The sequence below is a fragment of the Chironomus tepperi genome, unplaced genomic scaffold, assembly GCF_022539635.2.
Source record: "Chironomus tepperi strain 1889 unplaced genomic scaffold, CSIRO-AGI_Ctep_v1 contig_161, whole genome shotgun sequence".
NCBI lineage: Eukaryota > Metazoa > Arthropoda > Insecta > Diptera > Chironomidae > Chironomus > Chironomus tepperi.
In genome coordinates, this window is record NW_027226283.1 from 1,231,971 (window position 1) to 1,257,965 (window position 25,995).

General features: G+C 28.0%; 4 protein-coding genes across 5 annotated transcripts; 2 read left to right on the top strand and 2 right to left on the bottom strand.

Annotated features, from left to right (window-relative positions):
• Window positions 1-152: 152 nt before the first annotated feature.
• On the top strand, window positions 153-12,617 carry msi (RNA-binding protein musashi). 2 transcript variants are annotated; one of them, XM_070637478.1, is made up of 7 exons: window positions 155-481; window positions 6,373-6,667; window positions 6,788-6,820; window positions 6,894-7,161; window positions 7,218-7,474; window positions 7,534-7,661; window positions 7,722-12,616. In XM_070637478.1, the coding sequence occupies exons 1-7, from the start codon at window positions 387-389 to the stop codon at window positions 7,921-7,923; spliced, it is 1,278 nt and encodes a 425-aa protein (XP_070493579.1). In that variant the 5' UTR covers window positions 155-386; the 3' UTR covers window positions 7,924-12,616. The 2 variants fall into 2 exon arrangements, with proteins under 2 accessions (XP_070493580.1, XP_070493579.1); XM_070637479.1 differs by lacking the exon at window positions 6,788-6,820 and having other exon boundaries at window positions 153-481; window positions 7,722-12,617.
• On the bottom strand, window positions 3,506-15,476 carry LOC139088313 (normal mucosa of esophagus-specific gene 1 protein-like). The gene is made up of 7 exons (XM_070637480.1): window positions 15,317-15,476; window positions 14,268-14,304; window positions 14,134-14,195; window positions 6,213-6,248; window positions 6,090-6,142; window positions 5,958-6,021; window positions 3,506-3,773 (listed from the first exon to the last, which is right to left on the bottom strand). Exons 1-7 carry the CDS (start codon window positions 15,356-15,358, stop codon window positions 3,702-3,704), a joined length of 366 nt encoding a protein of 121 aa, XP_070493581.1. The 5' UTR covers window positions 15,359-15,476; the 3' UTR covers window positions 3,506-3,701.
• Window positions 15,477-16,529: 1,053 nt separating this feature from the next.
• LOC139088310 (uncharacterized) lies at window positions 16,530-24,143 on the top strand. The gene is made up of 3 exons (XM_070637476.1): window positions 16,530-18,933; window positions 19,480-21,373; window positions 21,436-24,143. The coding sequence occupies exons 2-3, from the start codon at window positions 19,480-19,482 to the stop codon at window positions 21,813-21,815; spliced, it is 2,274 nt and encodes a 757-aa protein (XP_070493577.1). The 5' UTR covers window positions 16,530-18,933; the 3' UTR covers window positions 21,816-24,143.
• Window positions 16,537-25,737, bottom strand: Npl4 (nuclear protein localization 4). Its single transcript, XM_070637477.1, has 7 exons — window positions 25,629-25,737; window positions 25,111-25,350; window positions 24,174-25,053; window positions 23,943-24,103; window positions 17,132-17,356; window positions 16,883-17,067; window positions 16,537-16,821 (listed from the first exon to the last, which is right to left on the bottom strand). Exons 1-7 carry the CDS (start codon window positions 25,641-25,643, stop codon window positions 16,701-16,703), a joined length of 1,827 nt encoding a protein of 608 aa, XP_070493578.1. The 5' UTR covers window positions 25,644-25,737; the 3' UTR covers window positions 16,537-16,700.
• Window positions 25,738-25,995: the final 258 nt, after the last annotated feature.

A 25,995-nucleotide genomic window follows, 5' to 3' on the forward strand; every position in this document is an offset into this window, starting at 1 on the left:
ATAAAATACCTACCTGTGTTGCTTATATTAGGGTATTGTGAAAAAAGTTTCCGTAATTATGCATTACCGTTTTTAACGGTTCGAAAAATTTTGAAAAAAAAAATTTCCAATAAAAAACTACATAAAAAAATTCAAATCCATGTCAAACGAATCAGAATATCGGGTAGGAAAAAAAAATCTTCAGAAGTTTAAAATAATTCGATATACACAGAGCTCATTTGTTTAGCTCGCGAATAAAAGGCTCAAAAGTTCGCGTTTAAAAGTATTTTAGTGATATTTTGTGTTCAATCTTGTGTGTACAAGTGATTTGAGGAGTATTAAATAAGTGTTGATAGCAAAAGGATACTCAAGGATAAAATTCCAAGGAAGTGAAAAATTCAATAAAAATGCTTTTCGAAAGTCCAAACTCAATAAATCCGGCCGTATTCTCTTATACAACAACAAATGGTGTTCCACAGATTCAAATTCCTGTCAAAAATCAGTAAGTGGTTGCATGCTTTAGAATAAATTTTGTTAAAAACATAAAAGATGCTAAGAAAAAAATGTATCGAAAAATGACAACGAAGTAATGGAAAGTTTTACACATAAAATAAATACCTACTATTTTCGCTACCTATGCTATATTCTTTATGGTTTCCTTGTGTTACCTATTCTTTTTTTTTATAAAAAAATGAATCCTTACAACATAAACTGCATACATGTATACTCGAGAGTTAAATAAGAAATTCTGTATTGCTTTAATAGTGGTGTTTTCCTTCTTTTTGTACATTTCTATGCACTGTCAATATATAATGGTTGCTATGATTTTTTTGTTCTATTGATTAGATATTGAATAAACAAAACAAATAGCTACATATATTTTTGGATTTAAGGAATCACGACACATTTTTTTTTTTTTTTTTGAATTAAGATATTCTATTCAACAAAATGAATCGAAACATTAGAATCATACAGAAAATAATCTAATTAATTTTTTGTCACATTTATTTTCTTGTTTATGTGATTAATTAATGCTTCCGTAATTGTGAAGTAATAGATATATTTATGGACTTTTTTTTGTCTGGTTCAACATTTTATTTGATGGTTCAAGAATTAAATTAAATGTAAGAACTGGTAAGAACTTCCTATAATTTCTTGATGATTCTTTTTGCCTAAAGTAAATGTGAAGGAACGACGACGATGTGTGTATGTACAAAGAGAGGGAATGAAGAAAAAAATGTAACAATGCTATTGTTGAAATTAACTAACAAATAACTTTTCGAATGTAAAAGAACTTAATATAATGACCTTGGAGCTAGTCTGGTCAGCTTCAGTAACATTAAGTAATATTGAGTTATGCATAGACAACACAGATATATCAAATTCGTAGTATTTATATTTATTTCGCTTGATTTACTCTCCAGAATAGAGTATAATGTAATTATATTGAAAATATCATGTGAAACTTTTATTTCCTCTGAAGACTCGAACAAGCGAGGTATCTAACTAATAGTTTTGCGTAAAAAGGAATGAAAACAAAAAAGAAAAAAAAAATCAATTACAATGTTCAATGACTTTAGTGTGCTGTCTTGATTTCTTCCTTGTCAATATCGTTTCTTCTTGCCATTCCCTTAATATTAGTGTAATAAGCATAAGAAACATTGGGAATCTTTTTATTAACTTCTTTGGAATAAAAACAATGAATAATGTGTTGTGGATATTCATATTTCAGTTTTTTTTTTGAAAATGAAATTAAAATGAAAAGAAAAGAAGTATATGTATAAACTAACTATAACACTGAAAAGATCTCCCTATCTAGAAAACCGGTCGTATATTGTTGTTGCAGCACCGTGAGTGAGCCATACGATCATCTGAGCTTTTAGAATAACTATAGTCGTCACATTGTTCTTTTTCGATTTCTTGCGAATGTAGATATGAAACCTTTGCTTCATACAATGTCGATGTGAAAGAAAACAATAAAATATGAGAAAACATTCAAAAGAAAGTGAGAAGTGCTAGTGGTATTAGTAGACATAGCAGAATAAAAGCAGAAATTCAAGAACGTGCATATAAAGAGAGGCTTAAGAATGTTCTGTTTATTTTTATTTTAATTGTATTGCTGCGTAATTTTTTAAAACATATTATTAATCTCTCATAAAGCATATTATCGACAGCAGCAGCATAAAAAAAATCGGAAGAAAATTTTCAATGAATTCAAATTTCCCTTTTATCATCACCGTTTCTCTTCTTATTCCATTTAATTGGTTTCCTCCTCGAAGCGATCTTTATTGATATGAACAGAGATAGTACGAACTTTCATTTTCAATGTTTCCTTTGAATTTGATCTACTCCTACCTACGAGAATTTGGAATTAATATTTTTTGATTGAATGGACAAATTTATGAATAAATGGATTGAGAATATCATCAAGAATAAATTATTGAAGCTACAACTACAAATATACCTTCAATAATACTATACCTCCATCCCCATCTGCCTGTCTGAAGAAATTTCAGCTGTTATATTTTCGTGTTATTTAATTTTTCAATATATTCGTCATCATCATAATGCCGATAAACGTAAAAAATGGCAAATTTATTTGTTCTATTTTCTTATTCATTATTTTTGCATTCAAATATCGTTGTACGACAGACTCGAGCGGTGCTTACGATATTTATTATTTTATAGATTCGACGATGAAGTATATATTTATAATGAGACATCAAATGGCCTAAATGCTAATTTATGCAATATCGTATTATATTGATTCTATTTTTACCATCGATTCGGGAAATTTTAATTTTTACTAATTTTACACAGACATATAAAAACATGAATTAATGATCGTAGCACATTACTCGTCAAAAAGTTCCGTTTATGCAATAATCAGAATAACTTCAAAGTCAATATTTATGAAGAGTTTGGCTTTTTATTTTCATTTCCACTTCGTATGTGGACAGAATTTTTGAATCTGACCTCCCTCAATAATAAATTATGTGTAATGGCAATATTTGAAAATATTTTTTAGCGAATATTTGTTAATTACATTAAATCAGCTATTTTTTATTTATTTATTTTTTCTTTTTAAATTTTTTAATGAGCCAGAAGAAAAGATATAAAAAGGTCTCCGTATACATGTATGCATATTGAACTAAAGCGATAGAGTGAGTAGAGACGGTGTTAGTTGTGAGGATATATATTCCGGGTTAAACGACACATGTTAAACGATAAATTTCTTGCAAACAAAAATTTCCATGCATATCGGAGAAAAAAACACTTAGTGGAGATTCATTTTCGCTATTTAAAATTAAAAATTTGATTTGATATTTTTGGAAATACGCTTGTAAAACTAACTATCATCTTTTCGCGGCATAGTATCAAAATGAGATGGAAATTTCATAGATAGATTATAAAAACATAAATCATCTGTGTTGATTTTCATTTAAAATTTGTCGTTTAGTAAAATGTCTGAAAATAAATTTAATCTCATATATTCTGAAATGGAATAATAATTAATTGAAACTCATTGTTTTCGTAGCATAGGATAAATGCATTTAAATTTATTTCCTCCAAGTGATCATTTTTAATTTTTAGTATTTTTTTTCACTTTTTTTTCTATGTTTTATAAATATTAGTCGCTTATTGATGCTCAATTAGAGAATTTGGAATAATCGAATCAGACTATTTTCTTTTCTTAATATGTCAAATCCTATTCCACATTCTTACTCCTTAATTGCATCCAAAGCAGCCTTCAATTCTGGATTGGGTCCGAATTTTTGGTTGACATTTCGAATCTGAAAATAAATTAGACAAAAATAAAATAATTAAATTAAAGGTCCTGAATTTTTTTTGATTCATAAATAAATACTACGGAAACCATACAGAATATACTTAGACATCTTGAATAATTAGATTTGATAATAATCGATATAAAAATAGATCAATAGTGCAAAATTCTATTAGACGTAGCAGTTTGTGTGGCTTCACTTAAATTCTTTGCGTATTTTTTTCCCTCTTTAAAAGTCATCAAAATTTTACGTACCACTCTGTACAATTCGAAAAAGTTTCCTGTCTAATCCTTAGAAGAGAAAAACTTTTTTCTATTTATTCGACTTTATTTTTGAGGTATATTTAAGGGGTTAATAGATTCAGAAAATAAGGAAGACATTTAGAGTAAAACTAGTAGATATGCTGATAAATTCATAATTAAGTGTTTATAACTTAAATTTGGGTAAATAGGGAAAATGAATATTTATATAGAAAATAAGTTTGAATTCATTGCACTTAGTATTTCAATTTAATAATGTATATAGGTGAAGCTTATTGTTTTTTCATTTTTGATTATGGCTAATAGATGGAGTTACGATGAAACGTTTTCATGTTTGTATGAACGTTTTTCTACAAAACTGTACGTCACTGCATTTTAGGATTATTTTACACATGCGTAGTCGTATGCTTTAGAATGCCCTTATTTTCATTGATTCTGCGTTTTAAAGCATCAAATTTTTACGATATCCTAAATGTCCTCTAATAAAATTAATCCTCATTTACAATATATTGTTTAGCATTTTTTCCATCTTTGAGGCCTTTAAATGTTAATTAAGAAATGTTGAAAATTTGTATGACTTTCCAAACTCTAAACAATCGAAACAGAAAGGGATGATTTTCTCCATTTGTTATATTGAAATCTCTTGGGAAGAGCAGAAAGAACTAGATTAAAAAGAAAGAGGGTTCAATGTACTCTTCCATCCAAAAAAAACTTTTTTTTCGCAAGCATTTATGAGATGGAAAATCGATAATCATCAAACTTAGGATTTTTTTGGAAATGATATAAAATATCTGAGTATTATTCTGAAGAGTAATTCTAATTTATAAAATAATAAACATATATTAAATTGTTGGATCTATCTAAAGGGAGTGGCACTTTTATGAATAATCTTATAACTTCATTACTTTTTCCTTAAACTCCATTTGTGATTCTTATTGTTAATCTGTTGTTTCGCTTAGCAAACAATACAAATGTCCCGAGACAGCAGCATAGTAGAGGACATTACTGCTGTGACAGGACAATATAATCGTCTACAAGCCATTGAGAAAATTTTTTATGCTTCCATTGTGAAAATGATTTTCAAGTTGAATTTCCTCCTTTATTTTCAAACTTTTTCACACTTTTAATTAAGTTTACTTCTAATGATTTTTCTTTTTCATCATTTAAGATGAATTTTCAATTAAATTCAATGAATTTAATAAAACTTTAAGTTCCTTTGATTAAAATATTAAAAAAAGTTATGAACTTGCAGAACACTTAACAGCACGACGTGACTATAACGACTAAACTAAGGGTAGTGGTAGTACGTTATCCGGTGTTTTCGGTATATCGTCATGATACAGCGGCGAAAAATAAAGGGACTTCGGCTTTTGTAAGGGAAATTTCGTTATCAGAGTTGCGTAGTGTGTGAAAAACGAAAATATCAGGAGGGATATACTGATTCGACTCAGTTAATACTGTTCTGTATTCAAAGAACTTTTCAAATTCATCATTGATTTTTTCCTTTTATTCAATGATTTTAAGATTTTATGATTGATAAACTGAATTACTTTAACTTGATAGAAATCATCTAAATTTCAATATTGCTAAATGTCAGCTATATCGTTTTGTTTTTAAAAATTTTAATAAAAAATCAATAATCCGACTTATTAGAACATTATGTTCTCGGAGCATTTTATGGCGAGTTTGCGCAATAAAAAATGCCACTTTTTTTTAAAATAATAAAAATCGCATGGAAGCATAAAAATGAAACTCAATGGCTGAATGATATGTTCAAATTTTTTTTTTTTTTGGGATAATTAATTATGATCAAAATTCAGAACACCAGAAAATTAACAATTTCTGAATTAATTGGCAGTATTTTCTATGTAAATTCTGTTGTTTCTCGATAAATATTTCATTATTATTGATAAAATATCTATTTACTCACCTTATTATATTCTGGGTTCATCATATCCATTGATTCACAAATTTGTGGGTTTGATCGATTGAAACTAAAAAAATAATGAATTAGAGTTATGAATTCTAATCTCAATGAAAATATTTTCGTGGTAATTTTTACCTTACGTCCACACGAGTCTTTGAGGCATAAGCAATAAATGCACACAAGCCAGTCTATAAAAGAATCAGATAAATTTTAATTAAATATCTTACAAATAATGAGAACTTGAGATAATAAACTTACAATAGCTCCAGTCATAATGAAGACAAGTGGCAATACCTAGAAACAAATGAAGATAAAAAAAAAAAACATTAGTTGATGAATCAATATCATGCATTTCTTGGAATTTATAGATCTAGAAATATTTTTTATAGCAAATTTTTTCGTTTATGTATATTTTTAGTGGTATCATAGAGGCAAATACAGTTGAGCATGATTTACATAATGGATTGATACCAGTTAGTGCTACCACAGTAAAATGTAATACTAGCTCAATTACTAACACGAGTAGTACAACTCAAACATTATCTAACGGAGGTAATTCAGGGAGATCAACACCAAATAATGCAGATATGGCTCCGGGAAAATTATTTGTAGGTGGTTTGAGCTGGCAAACGTCTAGCGAAAAACTACGCGAGTATTTCGGAATGTTTGGAACAGTAACTGACGTTCTTATAATGAAGGATCCGATAACACAAGTATGTAGAATCATTTGAACTAATTAGTTTCATTTTCTTTTCACTTTTCACCTCAACCTTAATTTTTAATCATACTATTTCTTCTTCACATATTTCATTACATAATTTCACTATTAATAGAGAAGTAGAGGCTTTGGATTTATAACTTTCACGGTAATTAATTGATATACATCACATTCTTGAAGAATTCTTTTCATTTATAAAATAAATATATTAAATATCGTAGGAACCAGATGCAGTCGAAAAAGTTCTTAAAGTTCCAATTCATACATTGGATGGAAAGAAGATTGACCCAAAACATGCTACACCAAAGAATCGCCCGAAAGCTGCCAATAAAACTAAAAAGATATTCGTTGGTGGTGTTTCACAGGATACTAGTGTCGAGGAAGTTAAAGCTTACTTCAGTCAATTTGGTAAAGTTGAAGAGGCAGTTATGCTAATGGATCAAACGACAAAACGCCATCGTGGTTTTGGATTCATTACTTTGGCAGATGGTAAAATATTCAATCGTAAATTTTGATAACATATTAATGTATTGTGTTTTCAACAGAGGATGTTGTCGACAGAATATGCGAGATTCATTTCCATACAATTAAAAATAAGAAGGTGGAATGCAAGAAGGCTCAACCAAAAGAGACTGTTTCTCCAGCTACACAAATGCAATTACAGAAGCGTTTGTTATTGAACGGGCTCGGATTAAGAATGCCAACCACTACAGCCGTAGTTGGAAATCATCATCATCATCATCATGCAACTAATGTAGTACCAACAACTTTAACTGCTTATCCGTTGAATGTTGCAGCTCAGGTAACTATTTTTGAGTCATATTGATTCAGTTTTTCAGTACAATTTTTTTCATTTTATAGGCCGCTCAAGCAGCTGGTATGGTTCCAAATCATCATTTGACAAATGCTGGCCTTGCCGCAGCAGCAGCAGCTTCTAATAATGGAGGAAAATTAATTGCTACATATCCCTCATCATTCCATGCTTTAAGGTAAATTCTCTTATATCTTCTTGTCATGTTTCAAAGACTAATTTATTTTGTTTCTCTCAGATACACTCCATATCCAATGGCTCCAACAATGCCAACTGCCGCAGCAGTTTCTCAGTTATCAGCTCAGACAGCTAATCAGCAGCAACAGAATCCTCAGTTGACTGCAGCTACTAATCCTTACCCAGGATATAATTTGACAAGTGTCGATATGTCAGGATTCAATGGAATTGATTGGTCGTCTATGTATGGCATGTATGTATAAAATGCATCATCTATCTGTCTTTCTCTATAATTATTTTCTCAGTGCTAAATTACGAGATTTATCTTTGAATTTTTACTTCTTAATACTTAGTGTTACTCATTCATTTTGATTAATTTTATTACTTACTACACTTATCTTAATTATTTCCTATTTTGGTAAATTTACATTAATTGTTTCTCTGGTAATTATGATACATTTTGATTAAATTGATTGATAACTACTTAATATTCATAAAAACAAATATCAATTATTATGATACACATATATCTTTGTGATGTTACCAATGACATCAAATTTACTGAAATTTCTTCTTAATTTTGCGTATAGTTAATACGTTGAAAATTAAAAACACTACTCATTATTTTTAACTAAGCACTTCTTGATAATAGTCTTCTTTTGATTTATTTGATATTTTTGTGTTAAAATTTAATGTGCTATACTTAGTATATATTCCTATTGTTTATGTATTAACATTAATTTATAATTTGTCTCGTAGTAAGATGATTTCATTTCCTATTTTATTTTAAAAAAGAAACATAACAATAACATATTGGTCTCATTTAAATTTATGACGTAATAGAATGCATTATCAAGCCTCTTAATTATTTGATTTATTTAATTAAAACAAAAAAAAAATCGAATTTGCTCTTAATTCTTGCCACGTTTATCTATATGATTTTCAATAACTAATAATTAGTTTAAATTGTAAGAGATTTCGTTTAGTGAAATTTTGATGAGAATGCAAAAACATTAATGTAATATATAGTAAAACATATTTTTATGTTAGTCCCACCTCTATTGAAAAAAAAAAAACAAAAGAATACAAATGGTAAATTAGAAGAAGATGAGATTTTAGTAATTAGTAGAATTTAATTTTATATCAGCTTAATATAAAAATAGAATAAACAAAAGTATGGAAACATTTTTTTGAGATTTTATAGATCTTACATTTTTTTTTTAATAATTTGATAATTTTATCGGCTGATACATACAAAAGCGAGGCTGTCTATGTATTCAATACAGCGGAAAATAAAACTAAAACAATATCCTATTTGCGTTCTTAAAGCAATAAAAAGCTCGCAATAATCAGTATTAGAAATTGTGTCCTTTTATTCTGGATAAAGCATTATACATTTTTGAAGAAAAAAATTATTGGCCATTATGTGTGATGTAAATTTAATTTTTTCCCTCAAGCATACAAATTTATAATGTGATGATAATATGATAGATTTACAACATAATCTTGCCCATTTTTTTAAAATGAAAACAAAAAATTTCATTTCATTTCATCAAATTCTCGAGTTCATGACAAAATGGATGGTTTTCAAGTCTTTGAAAATATAAAAAGAAAGTTTGCTCAAGAAAAACCTTTCTATACATGCATAACTGATATTCCCATTTCATAATTATTTATCAATTTATTTTAATTTATGAAACATTAAGTAGCCAAAATTCTTGACATCGTTACCTTCAAATTCGAATAGAAACTCAAAAAAAGAAAACAGCAATAAAACCTATTTTTCTATAAATTTAATGATAATTTTTCTCTGAACAATAATAACTATAACTTTAAAGAAAAAGAAAATATATTCATAAAAAAAAAATGAAAAAGCACCTTGTGCCTTATAAGCCAGCCAATGAGTTTAAAACAATTTTGATACGTATACAAATAATTCATTCAAGTTTCAATTACCATATCATTTTTGAAAGACACAATTAAAAGTTTTGTTGATCATTGCAATACATTGTTGTGATTATTCATATCCTATTGCTTGAAAACTTTTATTTTCTCCTTTATTTATGTAAGATTCTAGTTATTTTAATAAAGTAGATATTTGAATCACTTATTTTCTTATTGGTAGATGTTTCAGAATTTTGGCTTTTAATAATTAATATTTTTTAGTTTTCATGTACCTAATTTATGATTCTTATCACAATGATAGTACGAATAAAGTAAGCTCACTTATTTTATTGTAGCAGAAAAGACACTATTTTCATTTAATTTGTATTTTTCAATTTAGTTTCTCTATTATCATTATTATAATTATTATTATGTATATGAATAAAGCTATATTATAGAAAAGGAAGAAAGTACAAATATTTTCATTTTGTGGAAATATATAATATAATAAGATGGTTCTCTTTGAAGACTTTTTTAGAACGTCAAAAAGAGACTTATTAAAAAAACTATACCAAAATGTTTCAAGACATAGCAAACTAACTCTATCATATAAAAAATATCACGACAAAGTGCTCTGAAAGACTGAAGAAAGAAATACTAATGAAAACCATCATATTTAGATATATTTTTTATCTGCTTCTAAATTTTTTAAATCCCACCATTTATTAATCTCATTTATTTCAACTACCAAGATATATAGATGTGTGTATACAAGAATTAGATAACTTGCAGTAGAGAATGGTCAAAAATGGATAAGATAAATACATAATTTACGTTTATATTCCACATGAGACAATTTAAAAGTAGAAACTGCATGCACTTTGATTTATGTCCTGCTTCACGTCTATATAGCTTGTCATCTCTCGAGTTTGAAGAGATGCTTAAGACATTAAGTGAATTTTCTAAGTTCATGATCATGTCATAAAAAAAAATTCAATTAATTCCTTTATATATCAATGAAAGAAATTGAAAAGTGTTGTGTGCACACATATCTTTTTATATCATGAGATAAAAAAAAAAGCTCTAATTATTATCATCTGAATTTTTTTAGATTGAAATTCTATAAATTTTTAATAAAAGTATAAAAAAGTGAATAATCTTCCTTGTAAACTATCAAAATTAAAAAATTATTCTTCTATCCGACATACAAGAAAAAAAGAGAACAATTTGATTACAAAAAGCATGGTTTTTAAGTGACAATACTAAAGATACTACTTTTTCTATTTAAAATTACTATATAAAAATGTTGATATTACTCATTATAAAGAAAAAAAATACCTTTTTTCAAAGGAATGTGGAATTTGAAAGCAATAAGAACTTAATAGTTGTTTTTTATGAAAGTAAAATTTCTTAAATGAGTATTTTTGTGCAAAATTTAATAGCAACTTAGAACAATAATAATTTTTGAAAGAAAAAAAATTAAGGATCCTTCCTCTCCTTACACTATTCTAATCTCATTTCATTATAGATGTTTATATTTTAGTATTTTTCTATAGTAGACTATTCTTTTTGGTAAAAATTCAAATTTGCAGTAATTTGAATTTTGCTTTTGAATTAAACAACTTTTTTGTTATCTTTCTCTCTATTTATCTCTTTTGAGAACAAAAAAAAAATTAAATATATGTATATTAATAGTAGAAAGACTTGAGACAGTAAATTATATTTTGTGAGATCTTCTAAATATAAAAAGTATGTCTAATAATAAATTTAAATATTAATAAATGATAAATAAATAAATGATCTGAAACATAATGTTTATGCGAAAAAAAAAGAAAAAAATAATAAACAATGTAAAATTATTCTGTATCAATATAATATGTAGAATAGAAAGATGCTAAATACTTAAATGTAGTTACATTGAAGTTATGTGTATGAGATAATTTTATGTGTATTACTAAATGGAACAACATATAGTGTTAGATTAGAGACTGGACTTTTCATATTATTTTTTTTTATTTATTTGCATTCTTAATAAAAAAAATTATTAATTAATTGGTTTTCTTATCTACAATAGCTTTTGGTTGAGAATTGTTTTCATTTTTAACAGATATGCTTTTTTTTCAATCTATTCATATCAAGATGAGATGTACTTTGCAAACAGATTTTGTTGCAAAGTATAATTTTATCACAGTTTTTGCAAGGATTATTGCAGATATTCATTTTATCTGTCTGTATAATTTATTTCCTTTATTTTGATCTATATATTGGTTTCTGTTGAGTTGGTATCGCATATTTCTGTTTCACTATGTAAAACAATTAAAATAAAATTCTAGAATATTAGAAATTAATATAATGTAACAGATCATAGAGCAATATTTGTAAGAATAATGACATATATTAATAATATGAAAACTGGTATATATAAATACATATGAGCATATCATGAAATTACATTTTCGGGAAATTTGATAATCATTATGAATTAAATTTTGATTTGGTTTGTGAACGATATACCAGTTCTCAGCATTTGCATTTTAAGCTTTGTTTGATAGATCCACCCAATGCTTACCAGCATTTAATCTTCAATCTCAAACTAAAATTTAATCTTCAAAATTTAAAGGCAATACATTTTAAAATATGCTTTCATTAACTCTTATTATTTTTGAATTGATGTCTCACGTGAGATTTTGAATTATAAGCTGGTACGCCTTGGATCCACCTAATACATGATCAGTTTTTTTACTTTAAGTTTTTCTTCAATAGTACGTAAAATTTCGTTTTAAGGTTTTTAATTTTAATAAAAAAAAATTTGACATTTTTTTTTGGTTAATTACATAACAAGTATTCAATTCTCATAAATTTATACAGGTAGTAGAACATATACTTATTACAAATAAAATAAAATTGCAAAACAACAGTTTGCAAAGTATCTATAAAAAATAAATATTAGCAAACTCTAGTAATGATAGTAATATTTGATGTAAAAACCTTAGTAACTTTCAAATAAACATTTATAAGTAGCAGTATGTTATATTAAATTTCATGTAAACATAAACAGTTTTTTGGTCTGAATTTTGTAGATTAGAATTCTTTTGGCAAAGAAATTATTGTCTTGAATAAAAAGTGAATACGTAAAAAATCACTAGATATATATATTTTTTTATCTCTTAAAATCATTTTTCCCATTTTTTCCCCTTTTGTAATGTTTTACTTATTTCTCATGCATTTATTTTTCTTTTATAATTATAGCACACTGTAATTTTGTAAGACATTAATCTGAAATATTTTCTGATCTGTACATACTTCACAATTTGTACTTAGCAAAGTAATTCAATGGGAAATTTTTATCGAAAGTTATTGGAGTAGTTAGAATTTACTTTTCAGTTTTTAAATGTAATTAAGGCGACTTTATATCAAACGCATGACTTTTAGTGTTTATTACTGCAATGCATTTCAATTTGAAGTTATTAAAAAAAAAAAACAAACAAAAAAAATCTATGCTCATCATGTTGAATCTCGCGATTTTCTTTGGTAGCTTCTAATTTTCCATTAGACACATTGTAAACATCGTAGACTTTTGTCTTCAGTGGTTGAAGGAATTTTATATTTACATCTAATTAGCTACTAACTGATGTCATCTTCGATATAACAATTTATTGGATTTTCTCATATTTTTTTTAATCATTTTTTCCTATGATTTTCTATAAACTGACTAAAAATTCTTTACTTTATATCTAAAGCAGATTTTGGCAGCAATTCAATGTTGCCCCATCCTGATAATTTATGATTACTTTAGGATATATTTAAAAATTGTGGAATTTATTCTATAATGAATCAGGTAAGGACTGCGAACAAAATGTGTAATCATGTGAGAATAACAAAACGTAATCTAAAAAGTGATCTTAGTGAATTTATCAAAATTGATAATGTCAATAAATGCATGAAAAAGTTTAAGTATATAATTTTTTCGCCCGATAGTGATTCAATAAAGGAAATAAATTCATAACAAACTTCTGATTTCATAACTTATTTTTTTGAGTAGTAATATGTTTCAGACAGAGGTGTTAGCTAATGATTTTCTACAAATTATCAAAAACAAGGAAGAAGCAACACCTAATATTTTTTAAAATTTTCTAGGTACACGTTTTTCATGACCATGTTATATCTTGGCTAAAAATAAGTAAGTAGTTTATCGACTTCTCAAATAATTATGATTAGACAACCATTCTGTAGACAAGGTGACTATGATTTTTGCTGAAGTAATTTTTCAATATATAGGTATTTATGTAATTTCAGCGTATCACATAATGATAAGCATATCGCCCAGTGCTTTTTTTCTAAGGCTCGATAAAATGTTTTCCTTTTTTTTAATCGTATAGTAAAACAAAGTTGATCTTGGGCTATGATTTAGCTAGATAGTTGTTTATATTACTTATGTAAATAATTTTTTTCAACAACTCTGGTTTCAAGTTTGATGCCAGAAGGCAACATGGTTTGTTGATTTCAATAAATCAATAAAAACAAAAACACTATGGCAACGAACTATTTCTAGATCTATAGGTTCATTTTATAGTTGTAATAAAACTTACAGCATAGTTCTTCTTCATTCCCTTCCATGTAAAGTATCTCCAGTCTCTTTCGGCGGCTTTACCTACATAAACAAAGTATATTATGAAGTTAATTCAATTTGTAGATAAAAAAAAATTAGACTAAATAAAACTACCTTCATAATGGCGTAAATTAACGGCCATGTTACGGGTCTAAAAAGGAACAGATAAAAAATAATCGTTAAAGATATTCCAGATAATGTTTAAACAAATATGTCTTTACAGGGATAAACATAACTATATCAAGGTTACATGCATTTGTGTTGTTTATTTTCAATATACCTAGAAGATTTTTTTTGGCATAAAGTAATCTATAGATAGAAAGATACAAGTCATTATTTTTCGCTCCAAACATTTTCGCAGAGGTTTAATTTTCGTATGTATTTTTCTGCTTTCTATAATTTTTCATCAAATTTGTGCTTGAAAGTGTATGGGTTCTCATTTTTACTACACTTTACTTATGATCGATTTTTTGAATATGTTATACGTGACTATAAATTATTTATCTATATACTCAAATGCTATTGTTTTAGTTTTGAATGTTTAAAAGTTATAAAAAGTTTATTATTCTAATTATAATATCGATATCGAAGCTGGAGAAATTAAAATCAAGTTAATGGAATGTTTCGTAACAGCAATTTGATGGTATTTGCAATAATTCTTAGTGTGAGAAAGCGTTTCTTATTATTCTTTTAAGTAAATACGTTGGTTGGTCGTCATCTTAAGCGTAACCATTTCTTAATAATTTGAATCATAAAAACAAAAGCGTGTGACAAATTTGAATCTCACTGTTAATTAAATCCATGATTAAGAATATTTAGTGGTTTGTAATGAGATTAATTTATATAAATAAATTTCGTACTTCTATCTTATCAAATTTGCTCACAAATATATGAATATTTTTATAATAGTATGAATGCCGCTTCCAAAACGCAAAAAAGAAATGACGTTTATGTAACAATATAATTTCTTAGAATTATATATCATTAAGCCGTTTTTGAAATTTAATACATTCGGTTTAATCATTCAATGACTCAGCTTACTCTATTCAGCTTAATTCCCTCTTTCTTATGAAATCATTTTCGTACTAGACATGTATGCACTTTTGCACGCAGACGTCTCTCCAGAATGGAGACCAAAAATCTATGTATATGTGAATTCTTACCGTCATTTGTTGAACGGTTGAAATTGCCTTTGAGAGAACCATCCTTATTCACTTTTTAAGATGCACTGATAAATAAACAAATGTCAGAATAATTTTATAATCTTTTCGACGTACGATGGGATGTTAACAGTTTGAAAGCAAGTTAGTGAATGAGTAAAAAAAACCCTCTGTAAGAATAAGCGAAAGAAGAGAAAACCTTTTTCAAGTTATGGCATGTCTATTTGCTAAATGAATATGATATTTATTTGACATTGACCCATTTTTATAGTTCTGGCTAGTAAATTTATATCGTGGAAAATAATTGTTTTCTTCATTTTTTGCATAAGCCATAATACATAATTACTTGTCTGGTGTCATGCTTTTTAAATTTTTCCCGACATGTGCTGCATCGAAATACTAACACAAACAAACTGGAATGAAGTAATACACATTTAGCTTGCGTAGAGTGTACTTTATGTTCTCAATGAAAGAGAAAAAAAGAAATTACATAAATACTTTCACACAATTTTAGCAAAAAAGTTGGGAATCCTTACAATTGAAAATTCGATCGAAATACATGCTGCATTCTTGTTTTGATACTTTTAGAGGTCTTCCTTAGCTCCATTTGTCTTTTTTGTAAACAAAAAATAGGAAGAAGAAGAAGAAAGAGGAAAAGAAGAAGAACGGTACACACGCCGCATTTTATAGTTGTTGTTAGATACATTTTCCACCCATAGCTGAGGACATTTGAAGGGCAGAATGGAGAAAACAAATGCCGGTATGCGTAAAGGGCTGTTCTTTTTTTTCTTCTTTTCCTCTATCGTACACACGCAAGTCATTACCAAATCATATTTTGATGAAATTAAATCAGCCTAGCTTCCCCACTCTATGTCTGTATGAAAATATATAGAAATAAAAATAATAATAAAACATTTTAAAGAAAAACATGTGACTAAAAAATTTTAACGGTGTTGATAAAAAGTATAGTGTTAAAAATTGTACACAAGTAAGCAATCCCATTCATTCGTAGATGACGTCAGAAACAATACTCTTAGTCACGTAGGCCACTTTTTACTTTTCGACAGCGCTCATAGCGAATATTCTGATTGAACATTATTTTTGAAATTTGCACGCGTGTTCGTAAGAAGACTTTAACGGAACTGCAAAAGAAAAGTACGTACAGTAGTATCCAAAAATCTATAAATAAACAACACAATACTTTCTTCTATTATTTTTTTTTTTTTGATATTTATTGAAAATAATGTCAAAAACAAGGATAAATTAAAATGTTCATAATTCTTACAAGAAAATATCGCAAAGCTTTATTAAAGTAACTATCTTTGCTAGGTTCATTCATTTCATGTGTATTAAATATAGAGATTTTTTTTTTGTGGTGATGCAAAATTTAGCGTGGTAAACTGCACATCTCGCATGCCTGCATATCATTATTATTGATAAAAGTACAATGATTACATGTCCAGTCACTTTTAGCGTTGTTAATTTCAGCATTCATATGGTTGTCATTTCTGAAAAAGAAAAAATGTTTTATTAATTAAGAGTAACTACGACGACTCATGCTGAACCTACTCATGAACATGTGCACTGATTAATTGCTCAAAAGTGCGCCAAATGTCACTCCTCATAAACTGATTAGCTAAGCTTTCGTCTTGTGTTCGAACAGCCTGTAATATTTGTCCCATCTGAGACTTCATTTTAATATCAAAGCACGTCAATCCATAAAGATAAAGAAGTACATGAAAGTCTGACATTGCCTAAAAAACAATTCAAATTGTGTTAAATTAGGTGTGTTAATTCAAAATAATTATTTCATTATACCAATAAAAAGTCTCGTGACTTATAAATTTGCATATAGTTATGAAAAGTAGCAAAATCTTGTAAATGTTTATCCAGTAAACGATTTTCAACAGGGAATCGCTGTTGACGTGATGGGAATGTGAAAAGAGGAACAAGCGGTGATGATGTTGGGACATCAAGAAGCAAATATTCTACTGGCAGAGGACGTGCCATCTTTTGAACCTCATTTCCATACTGATCTTTATCCTATAAAAAAATAAAAATAAAAATAAAAAATCTATTAGGAAAAATTTTAGGTCAAAATTTCATGTCCAAAGTTAATTTAGATGAATGATCACATTTTCTCTAATTTGCATATGTATGAGTATATTTGAGCATGCAGCATACGTCAGCAATCAATTGCTTCCCCGTTCTTACATTACATTATTTGGTTCAATGTCCACCACCCAGAAAAATTTCCCTTTCTACTTTGAAAACGTATTAGTGCTTTTAAAAATAACGCATTGACTTATACATTACGGCTGGAAAGAAACTTGAACTTTTCACCTTGAAAATCGTAAACAAATGTTGGAGAACTTTTTTTTTTCTCTTTACATCACGGGTACGCGCATAATCCAAAAATGTCGTCAACCAGCTGGTTTTATTTTTCTCTCATTACTCATGCGCATTCTACTCGTGAGAACTTCTCAGTGCTTATGATTTCTATTATCACATACATTTGCAACAGAGCCGCAAGTTTTGGAGCCAAAAAGTTTTCTTTCCCTTTTCACTGACACTTTTCAGTTGGTAACTGTTGATCATCATCGTACCGCCGTTTTATTTTATAATTCAGAAAATATAGGATGAGAAAATTTTTGAGAATCAATTCTAATTAGTTTTCTCGTGGAAAACTCGTATCTAAATTGTGTCATTGTAAAGTTAATTATATCTTTATCAGATTTTAATCGAGTGAATAAACATTAAAATAATATTATTAACGTAACATTGATAAAGGTCAATCGAAAAAAAAACTATCACATATTGATCATTTGGAAATTTGTCTTTTCCTAAGTACATTATACTTTAAATCCAAGTTGACAATACAAACGGAAATAGTAAAGTTTGCGACTTGTTAATTAAAAGTGAATTGGATGCTTTGAAATTTTAACATTTTCATTTTTCAAAATGAATTAAGTCGAATAAATAATAATACAAAAAATAACATCAATCTTCAGTAAATAGAGAAAAAGAGAGTGAGAAAAAAATTGAGGAAAATTTTTTCCATCAACACAACAAACAGAATTTTTCCAATCTGTACATCAGTATTCAACGAACAAGAGCTTTCGCAATACACAAAAAGGGAAAATATTACGCTCGTTAAAAGAGAGAAGAAAGAAGAAGAATGATAATGAAAAAAAGTAATGGAAGTTTTTCCGGAATCATAATGTAACATATTTTTGGCAATATTTATGCATTCTACGTTTAAATCAATTACATTCGATCATTGAAACCAATAAAAGTATTTTTCTAATGGAATCATCATCATAATTAGGAAGTTCAGTTAATCGTAATAAAAAATGAGTTCCACAAACAGGAAGCTATTAAAGACTATGTCTGAAGTGATTTTTAAAATTTTTAAGAAGGCACAGATCATTTTAAAGTAAAATCCTATCGGTTTGTTCCTATTTAATCGTGATTTTATGTTCATTAATCGTCATCAATAAACAGGAAAATTGCATTTCCTGCGAGAAAAAAATATATATACATATATACATAAAAAAAGAAGCTAAATTCAAAGAGAATATATAAAAGCTTAATCATTCACCAATCAATCGAAAGTCAAGGTAAGTACCAAGAGATGAAAAAAAGTGTTTGAATATAATTATTTTAGTTCCATTAAAAATTAGAATTTATTTTGGGTTCGTCCCTTTTTCCTTGGTGACGTCATTACACCGATCATATTTCACTATACTGAATCAATTTTCGTTCAAAAAAATAAAATCCTAGTAAGAATTGGCATGAATATAATTAATATTTAAGCTGAAGTGAAGTCAAGTAAATATCTTTTTATATGTTTATCGGATTAGAACATGCAAAAGTAACTTTTTTCTCAACATATTCGTGCTTTACTCTTATTCTCATAAAGTCATAAAAAATATTTTGGAAGGCATATGGAAATGTAGATATTTGATGACCTTGAGCAAATTTTATATTTAGGTTTACTTTTTATTATTTTCTATATCGATAATTTAGTCTTTTTCCAAAAAAAAAAAATCACTGCCAATACTTTTCTTGAAGCTTTCTTTCAATGACAAATCTTTTCTTCCTCTTTTTTTTTTTGAGTTACTATATGATAAAGCTTTAATTGGATCTCAAATTTCCTTTCGTAGATGGATAATTTATTACCAAACGAATTGGAAGACTTAATTGTATGCAGTTGTTGCCATACAACATTCAATGATTCAGATGCATTACCGAAACTATTTTCTTGTCGTCATTACTTTTGTCTTAAATGTATCAACACAATTTTGTTGAAGGGAAAGGAGCTTTATTGCATTCATTGCTGGAAGCGGACAGAAATACCAGACATGAAACCCGAAAATTTACCCACATACAATGCTATTTTATATTTATCACAGAATATGATAAATATAAAAGCAAAGAAAATTATAAGTGCAGATAAAAATCAATTTTCGCCAAATAACATATCAACAAATCTAAATAATAAAATACGTTCAAATGAAAACTGTCTCACTCATGCGATGCCGAATAGTTTATGGTGCTTGAAATGTAATGTCTTAGTGTGTCGAGCTTGTGCAAGTACTGAAGATCACCGAAATCATACCGTTAAGAGCTTAAATGAAGCTAAAGAAGCAATTCATAATGACGTTTTATCGGAATTAATTAAGATGCAAAAGAAATTAACTGAATTACAGCATCTTGTGTTTAAGCAAAGGGATTTCTTGCTGAAAATCCTTGAAGGTTGCACAACACTCAAAACCCAAATTGAAACCGAACTAATAAATCATATACCGACGTTAGAAATAAGCGACATTCGAGGAAATTTATCGAAAGCAAAACTAACATTGACGCTTCTTGAGCATCAATCGTCTCCAGCTGAGGCCTATCGATTATTCACAAGTCTTAATATGGAAAAGCAACGACTTCATTTTAAGTATAATGAAATGCTTTTACAATGCAAACTGGAGGAGATCATTCAGCACAATGGTTCTCTATTGGATTTTGAATTTTTGAAGCAAATTTCTTCGGTACTAAGTATGAATGGTGTCGATGCCGTTACATTAAGCGAAAACCAAGTCATTTTAAATGCAGTTAATAGTAATTTAGCGTCCATTTCTAATCAAACCGTCTTAAACAATAACAATAATAACAATTCGAATACTAATAATAATAATAATAATAATAATAATAACAATTCAAACAACAACAGCAACAACGGAAATAACAACAACAATAATTCTAACTTAAATAATAATAATAATAATAACACCATAAAAAATAATAATCATCCAACTCAATTAAGCACACCGATCTCAAGTGCTTCAATTAACAACATCAACAGTAATTCAGCGACTGTAGCAACTTCACCATTCAATTGTAATCACATTATGACTGGATTAGGACATAATAATATGATTTTACTATTAGCTAATTATTGCATTTCTCAATTATATTCACACCATATATTGACAACCAAGACAATGGCGCAAGCACTCATGAGCAGTCCACCTCATACAAAAACTTCATTTTCCTTTTCCAGTAATAATAACAATAATAATAATAACTTATTTGGTGGAATAATTGGGATGCTTCCTGATCAAATGTCCCAAATGTCGATGCAAGACAACCTATTTCAAAAATTCTCGGAATCAACAAGCATCTCTACATCTGACCTTTTAAATAACGTTGGGCACATTGGAAACGGAAATATATCTAACTTTATATCAGCAAATAGTCGTCAGCTTCATCATTCACACCATACTCCACCGCCATTAAACTTTATATCTGATATAAACGGAATCGTTTTACATCATTCATTACATTCCTCAGTCTCTAACTCTAATAATAATTTATCAACAACAACGACAACGTCAAATCAGCAGCAATCTGTCGCAAATATTGTTCAAAATCCTAGTGTTCATGTATATCCGATATATTATTTTAATATTGAAATTAATGGAGCACCTTTTGGACGAGTTTTAATTGAAGTACGTAATGATGTGGCACCAAAAATGGCAAAGAATTTTGGCTCTTTATGTACAGGTAAACTGTTATAATATTATTTAATAGAATTATTAACTTAATTAAAAATAATCTTTTTTTAGGCGAACTTGGGTTCGGCTATAAAGGTTGTTCAATTTTCCAGTGCTGGGAAAATGAATCAATCATCACAGGTGATTTTGAATTAAACAATGGACGAGGCGGACGTTCTGTTTTCGAAGATAGCTTCTTTATGCCTGACGATACAAAAATTTTGGCGATACGCGGATCGGTAGGAATGCGACGCAGTCAAAAACGTCACGATAATTTAGGTTTAGTCGGTTCACAATTTCGTATTATACTACGTGAAATGAGGGGATTTACAGGAATTTTTGCTTTCGTTGTTGAAGGCTTAGATTTGGTGGACAAAATAAGTAAAGCGGGTGATTCGGCTGGTAAGCCGACAAGTAATGTGATCATAGTTAATTGTGGTAAATGGCAATAGACGAGATAAACAAGTATTTTGATTTTAGAGTATTTTTAAAATGAACGTGCTGGTACATATGTAATGAATATATAAAGATTTATGAAGTTACCTTTAAACAAAACGATGATACAAAATGAAAATAAGCGTAATGACCTGACTAATAAATGATCATATATTTTTTGTGGAAATTTTCTGTAAATAACGAATCATGTATGCATAAATGCTTGCAATAGTTAAAGGTCTATGTATTTATATTGCAATCATATAAACAAAATTTATAATCATAGGAACCGAAATTGAAAAGAATTAGGTTTGTTTTTAACAAACACTTGAAAAAACTAATTAATTAAATCCTTTAGAAAGTTATTGTAGCAATAGTCAACGTGCTTAAAAACCAAACACTGCATAAATTGTTGTAATTCGTGACATACATCTAATGTAAATGTGAAAAAAAAAATTAAATGTCAAAAAATATATATTTAAAGCACAAAGCTCATAACTAAGCTCATTAGCCGAAATTTTGGTCGAAAGTATCTCATTTATTGTTCAAGAAAGTCTACAAAGGCTTTCCAATAAGAAAATCGAAAAGAAATAAAATAGAAGAGAAATGAATACTAAAAAAATATATTTACGCTAAAAATGATGTTAGTTGTTTATAAATTGAACAGAGAATAAATATACTTCATGTTATGATTAGGAAGAAATTCATAAATACATACTTAATATAATTATCGCATTGAACAAAAAAAAAATATATATTATAAATGTTTGTCTCTTCGTTAGAGAAAAAAGAAACGAATTGAAGATAGTTTAAGCGACTTTATGCTTTGGTTAATGTACCTGTTTTGGAGTAATTCAATTTCGGTTACAAATAAAGAGTTTTGAAAAATTAAATGCAAGTTGACATGAAAGTATAGACGTGTTTCTTTCTAGAAATCACGCTGAAAGGATGTTAGTGGTCGCTCGTTTACTTCTGATGTTCAACATGATTGACATCATGATAGTACACTCACTGACTTGAAATATGGGAAATAATTGATAAAATAACAATGTTGCAATGTTTTTGAAATTTCAAAATTTGCTTGAATACAAAAATTACAAAAAAAATTAATGTGTTAGAATTTGTGCATTTAGTCTGTCAATTTAAATAAACTTTTTGACTAGTTTGGGTTTAACATAATTATTTAAAATATCCAACGAAATTGAGGTGTTATATAAATTTTATGAAATTAAAATCGTTTTCAAAAATTTTGCAATTCTGTTATTTTGTTTGCAAACCTCGTGAAATGCTTAAAAACATATTAAAAAAATATATAAAAAACAATCAATAAAAATTATCTGTCGCAATTTTAAATCATAAAAATTATTAATAGAAAGAAAACCAGTAAAAAAATATAGACAATCTCCTCGAGAACAAAAATAAAATTAGTTACATATTCTTCGGATTCTTGATTATTATGTGAAAACGTTTGATTTTATAAGAAAAGATATACTTAAAGACTGCAAAGTTCTCGGAAAACTGATTGATGGATTTAGTAATTTTCTTAAATTACCGGGAAATAAAACGAATAGTACGAATCTATACGAGTATTGATTTAGAACGGTACAATTTAAATATTTAGTAAATCACAAACAATTATGCAGGAAAATGGAAAATTTTAATTTTCAATCATTTCATTTTTTCTCTTCGTAATAGCTTTTGAGTTCATAAATCGTAGCCATATATATATTTTTTAGACGGATTGAAAACTATGAAAATTATTTATTTTCCTTCATCAGTTACCTCATGTATGCGAAAGAAACAAAAAAAATGAACAAATTTCATCAGTGAAAGTGTTAAAATCTCTTGTAAAGAAAAATATAGAATAGCCCATATTAAATTATTGATGTGTGATAAGAAATTTAATTTGTAGTCATTCACGCGCCCATTCGTAATCTTTTGTTGCAGTTAGTGTAATAATTAACATAAAAACAATGTAAGAGTTTCTTTTTAATGCAAATAAATAGGACGTCATTATTATATTTTAGACATCCCCAATGTGTTAAAATAGAAATTTTCTTGAAAATTATGTTTCCTCGTAAATATTATCAATTAGAATAAAAATGAAAAGCAAGAAAAAGAAAAAAAAAATATTTTCTTCTTACCTTATAGAAAACATCTGGGACATATTGTTTATCAGTTGATTCTCGTATGTAGCCTAGTTCAGGGGCATCTTTTGTTGGCACCAAACAATTATCACGCACTAATGCCATACATTGAGCTGACACTTGATAGCCTTCCATATGAATTTGATTTTCTTTATCTCCTGTTATTGTGAAATAAAATAATTCTTGATTATCTTGAAATTTCTTTCTAATCGTAATTAAATAACATACCTGTGACACAAATTGTAACAAATTTCGATCCAAAGTATCCATTTGAAGATTGTCTACAGACATTTGGATGGAGATTCTGAAAATGTCCTGCCAATATGCATTCTTTAGCTGTCAAGAAAAATGTATCGATTCCTCGAAGATGTTTGACTTTTCCATCGTTTATAGCTTCGAGATCTGTAAAAATCCAGCCAATTCGTCTGATACCAAGAGCACTGGCCATTTCTTCGACTTCTTTATCATTTGGATCATCCAAAAGTTTAATACTAGATTTAGTACTTTCTTGAGGAGGTTCATAAATTGCTACTACTCTGGCTCGAATGCCTAAAGGAACATCAGTAGTAGTTTCATAACATCCATACAAAAATCCTAATCGTTGATGAGATGTAGTTCGCCAATAGTTGATAAATTCATCAACAATTTCATTGTTTTCAAACATTACATTATCAACATGACGATATATCTGACGATTTAACGTGATTGCTGATGGTTGACATTTGGAACAAATTCCTTTTGGCCATGGTGGATGTTCTCTACAACCAGACTTGATTTTACAGTTAATGTCTTCAAATGCAACAAACTTGCCACGATCAACACCGGATGTCATTTTTCGAATATAGGAATGAAATGAGAGATGCTTGATCTTTTGCTCCTTCAAATAACTCTCATCATACGGTTCTAAAGATGAACAATGAACGCATCGATTTGTTGCCGTATGTCTGCATAACTTTTCATCTCTTTTTCTCTGAATTTGTCCATCTAATTTTGAAAGCTCAATGTCAACTGGATCTTCAGCAACTGTCGTTGATTTATGTCTTATCTTGCTAGTTCCAGCTGCTTGATTAGAATCAGATGTTGATGAGGTGGATGGTACAGGATCAGCCTTAAATTTCACTTTTATTTATTACCAAAACAATAAGAACTAATAAGATAAACTTACCGAAGATGTTCCTGCCATTTGTTTATAATATAAGATATCACCATGATTTAAGTTTGACTTGTTTATTGTTGAGGATCGAGTAGATCGCACTTCCTTTGAGAACTTTCGATCGGTAAACAAAGAAAATCCATAATCCAACAAATTCAAAGACTTGTAAACTATTTCATAGAGGTCTTTTAATGTTGCATTTTTAGATACATTGATCCGTTTGAGACCATCTTGTGTCTGAATACGAATAATCTATGAATTCAAAATGAAATATTGTATAAGCAATTACAAGGCAATTTTTGTTTATGAATGAGGTTAATTTTTTTGATATTTCTAAGATATAAGACGTATCTTATGCCGAATTTAAATTATTTTCCATAATATACTTATTGTTCCATTTTTGTATTATCATCAGTAAGTTCACTTAAATTCTGATGTTTGTATTTTTGATTTCTGATATTTTTGTTTATTAATCAATTATATGATTATGCAACCATATTATTTGACACCAATTCATTACAACTACTTACAATTTCTTCAGACATGCTTAGATAAGCAGGCAGGAATATTAAATTAATTAAACAATATGATATTTCAGTTTTTTTAAAAAAATTATTATTTGTTCTAATAACTTTTAACTTTACAGGTTTAAATTTTCAACCGCCGTTATTTATTTTAAGGGATTAGCCATTTTTTGATCAATCGTCAATATTTTATAATTTTATTTAATGCTGAATCAACTTGATTAGTCGGTATTTTTAAAATTATAACGAAAAATGTATATGTGATGCTTTTATTAATTAATTTATCCTGCGAATTGAATAGTAAAAAACGATATCTAAGTGTTCTCTGTTCTCGTGACAAAAAAATAATTAAAAGTTAAATTCCTGCTTTTTT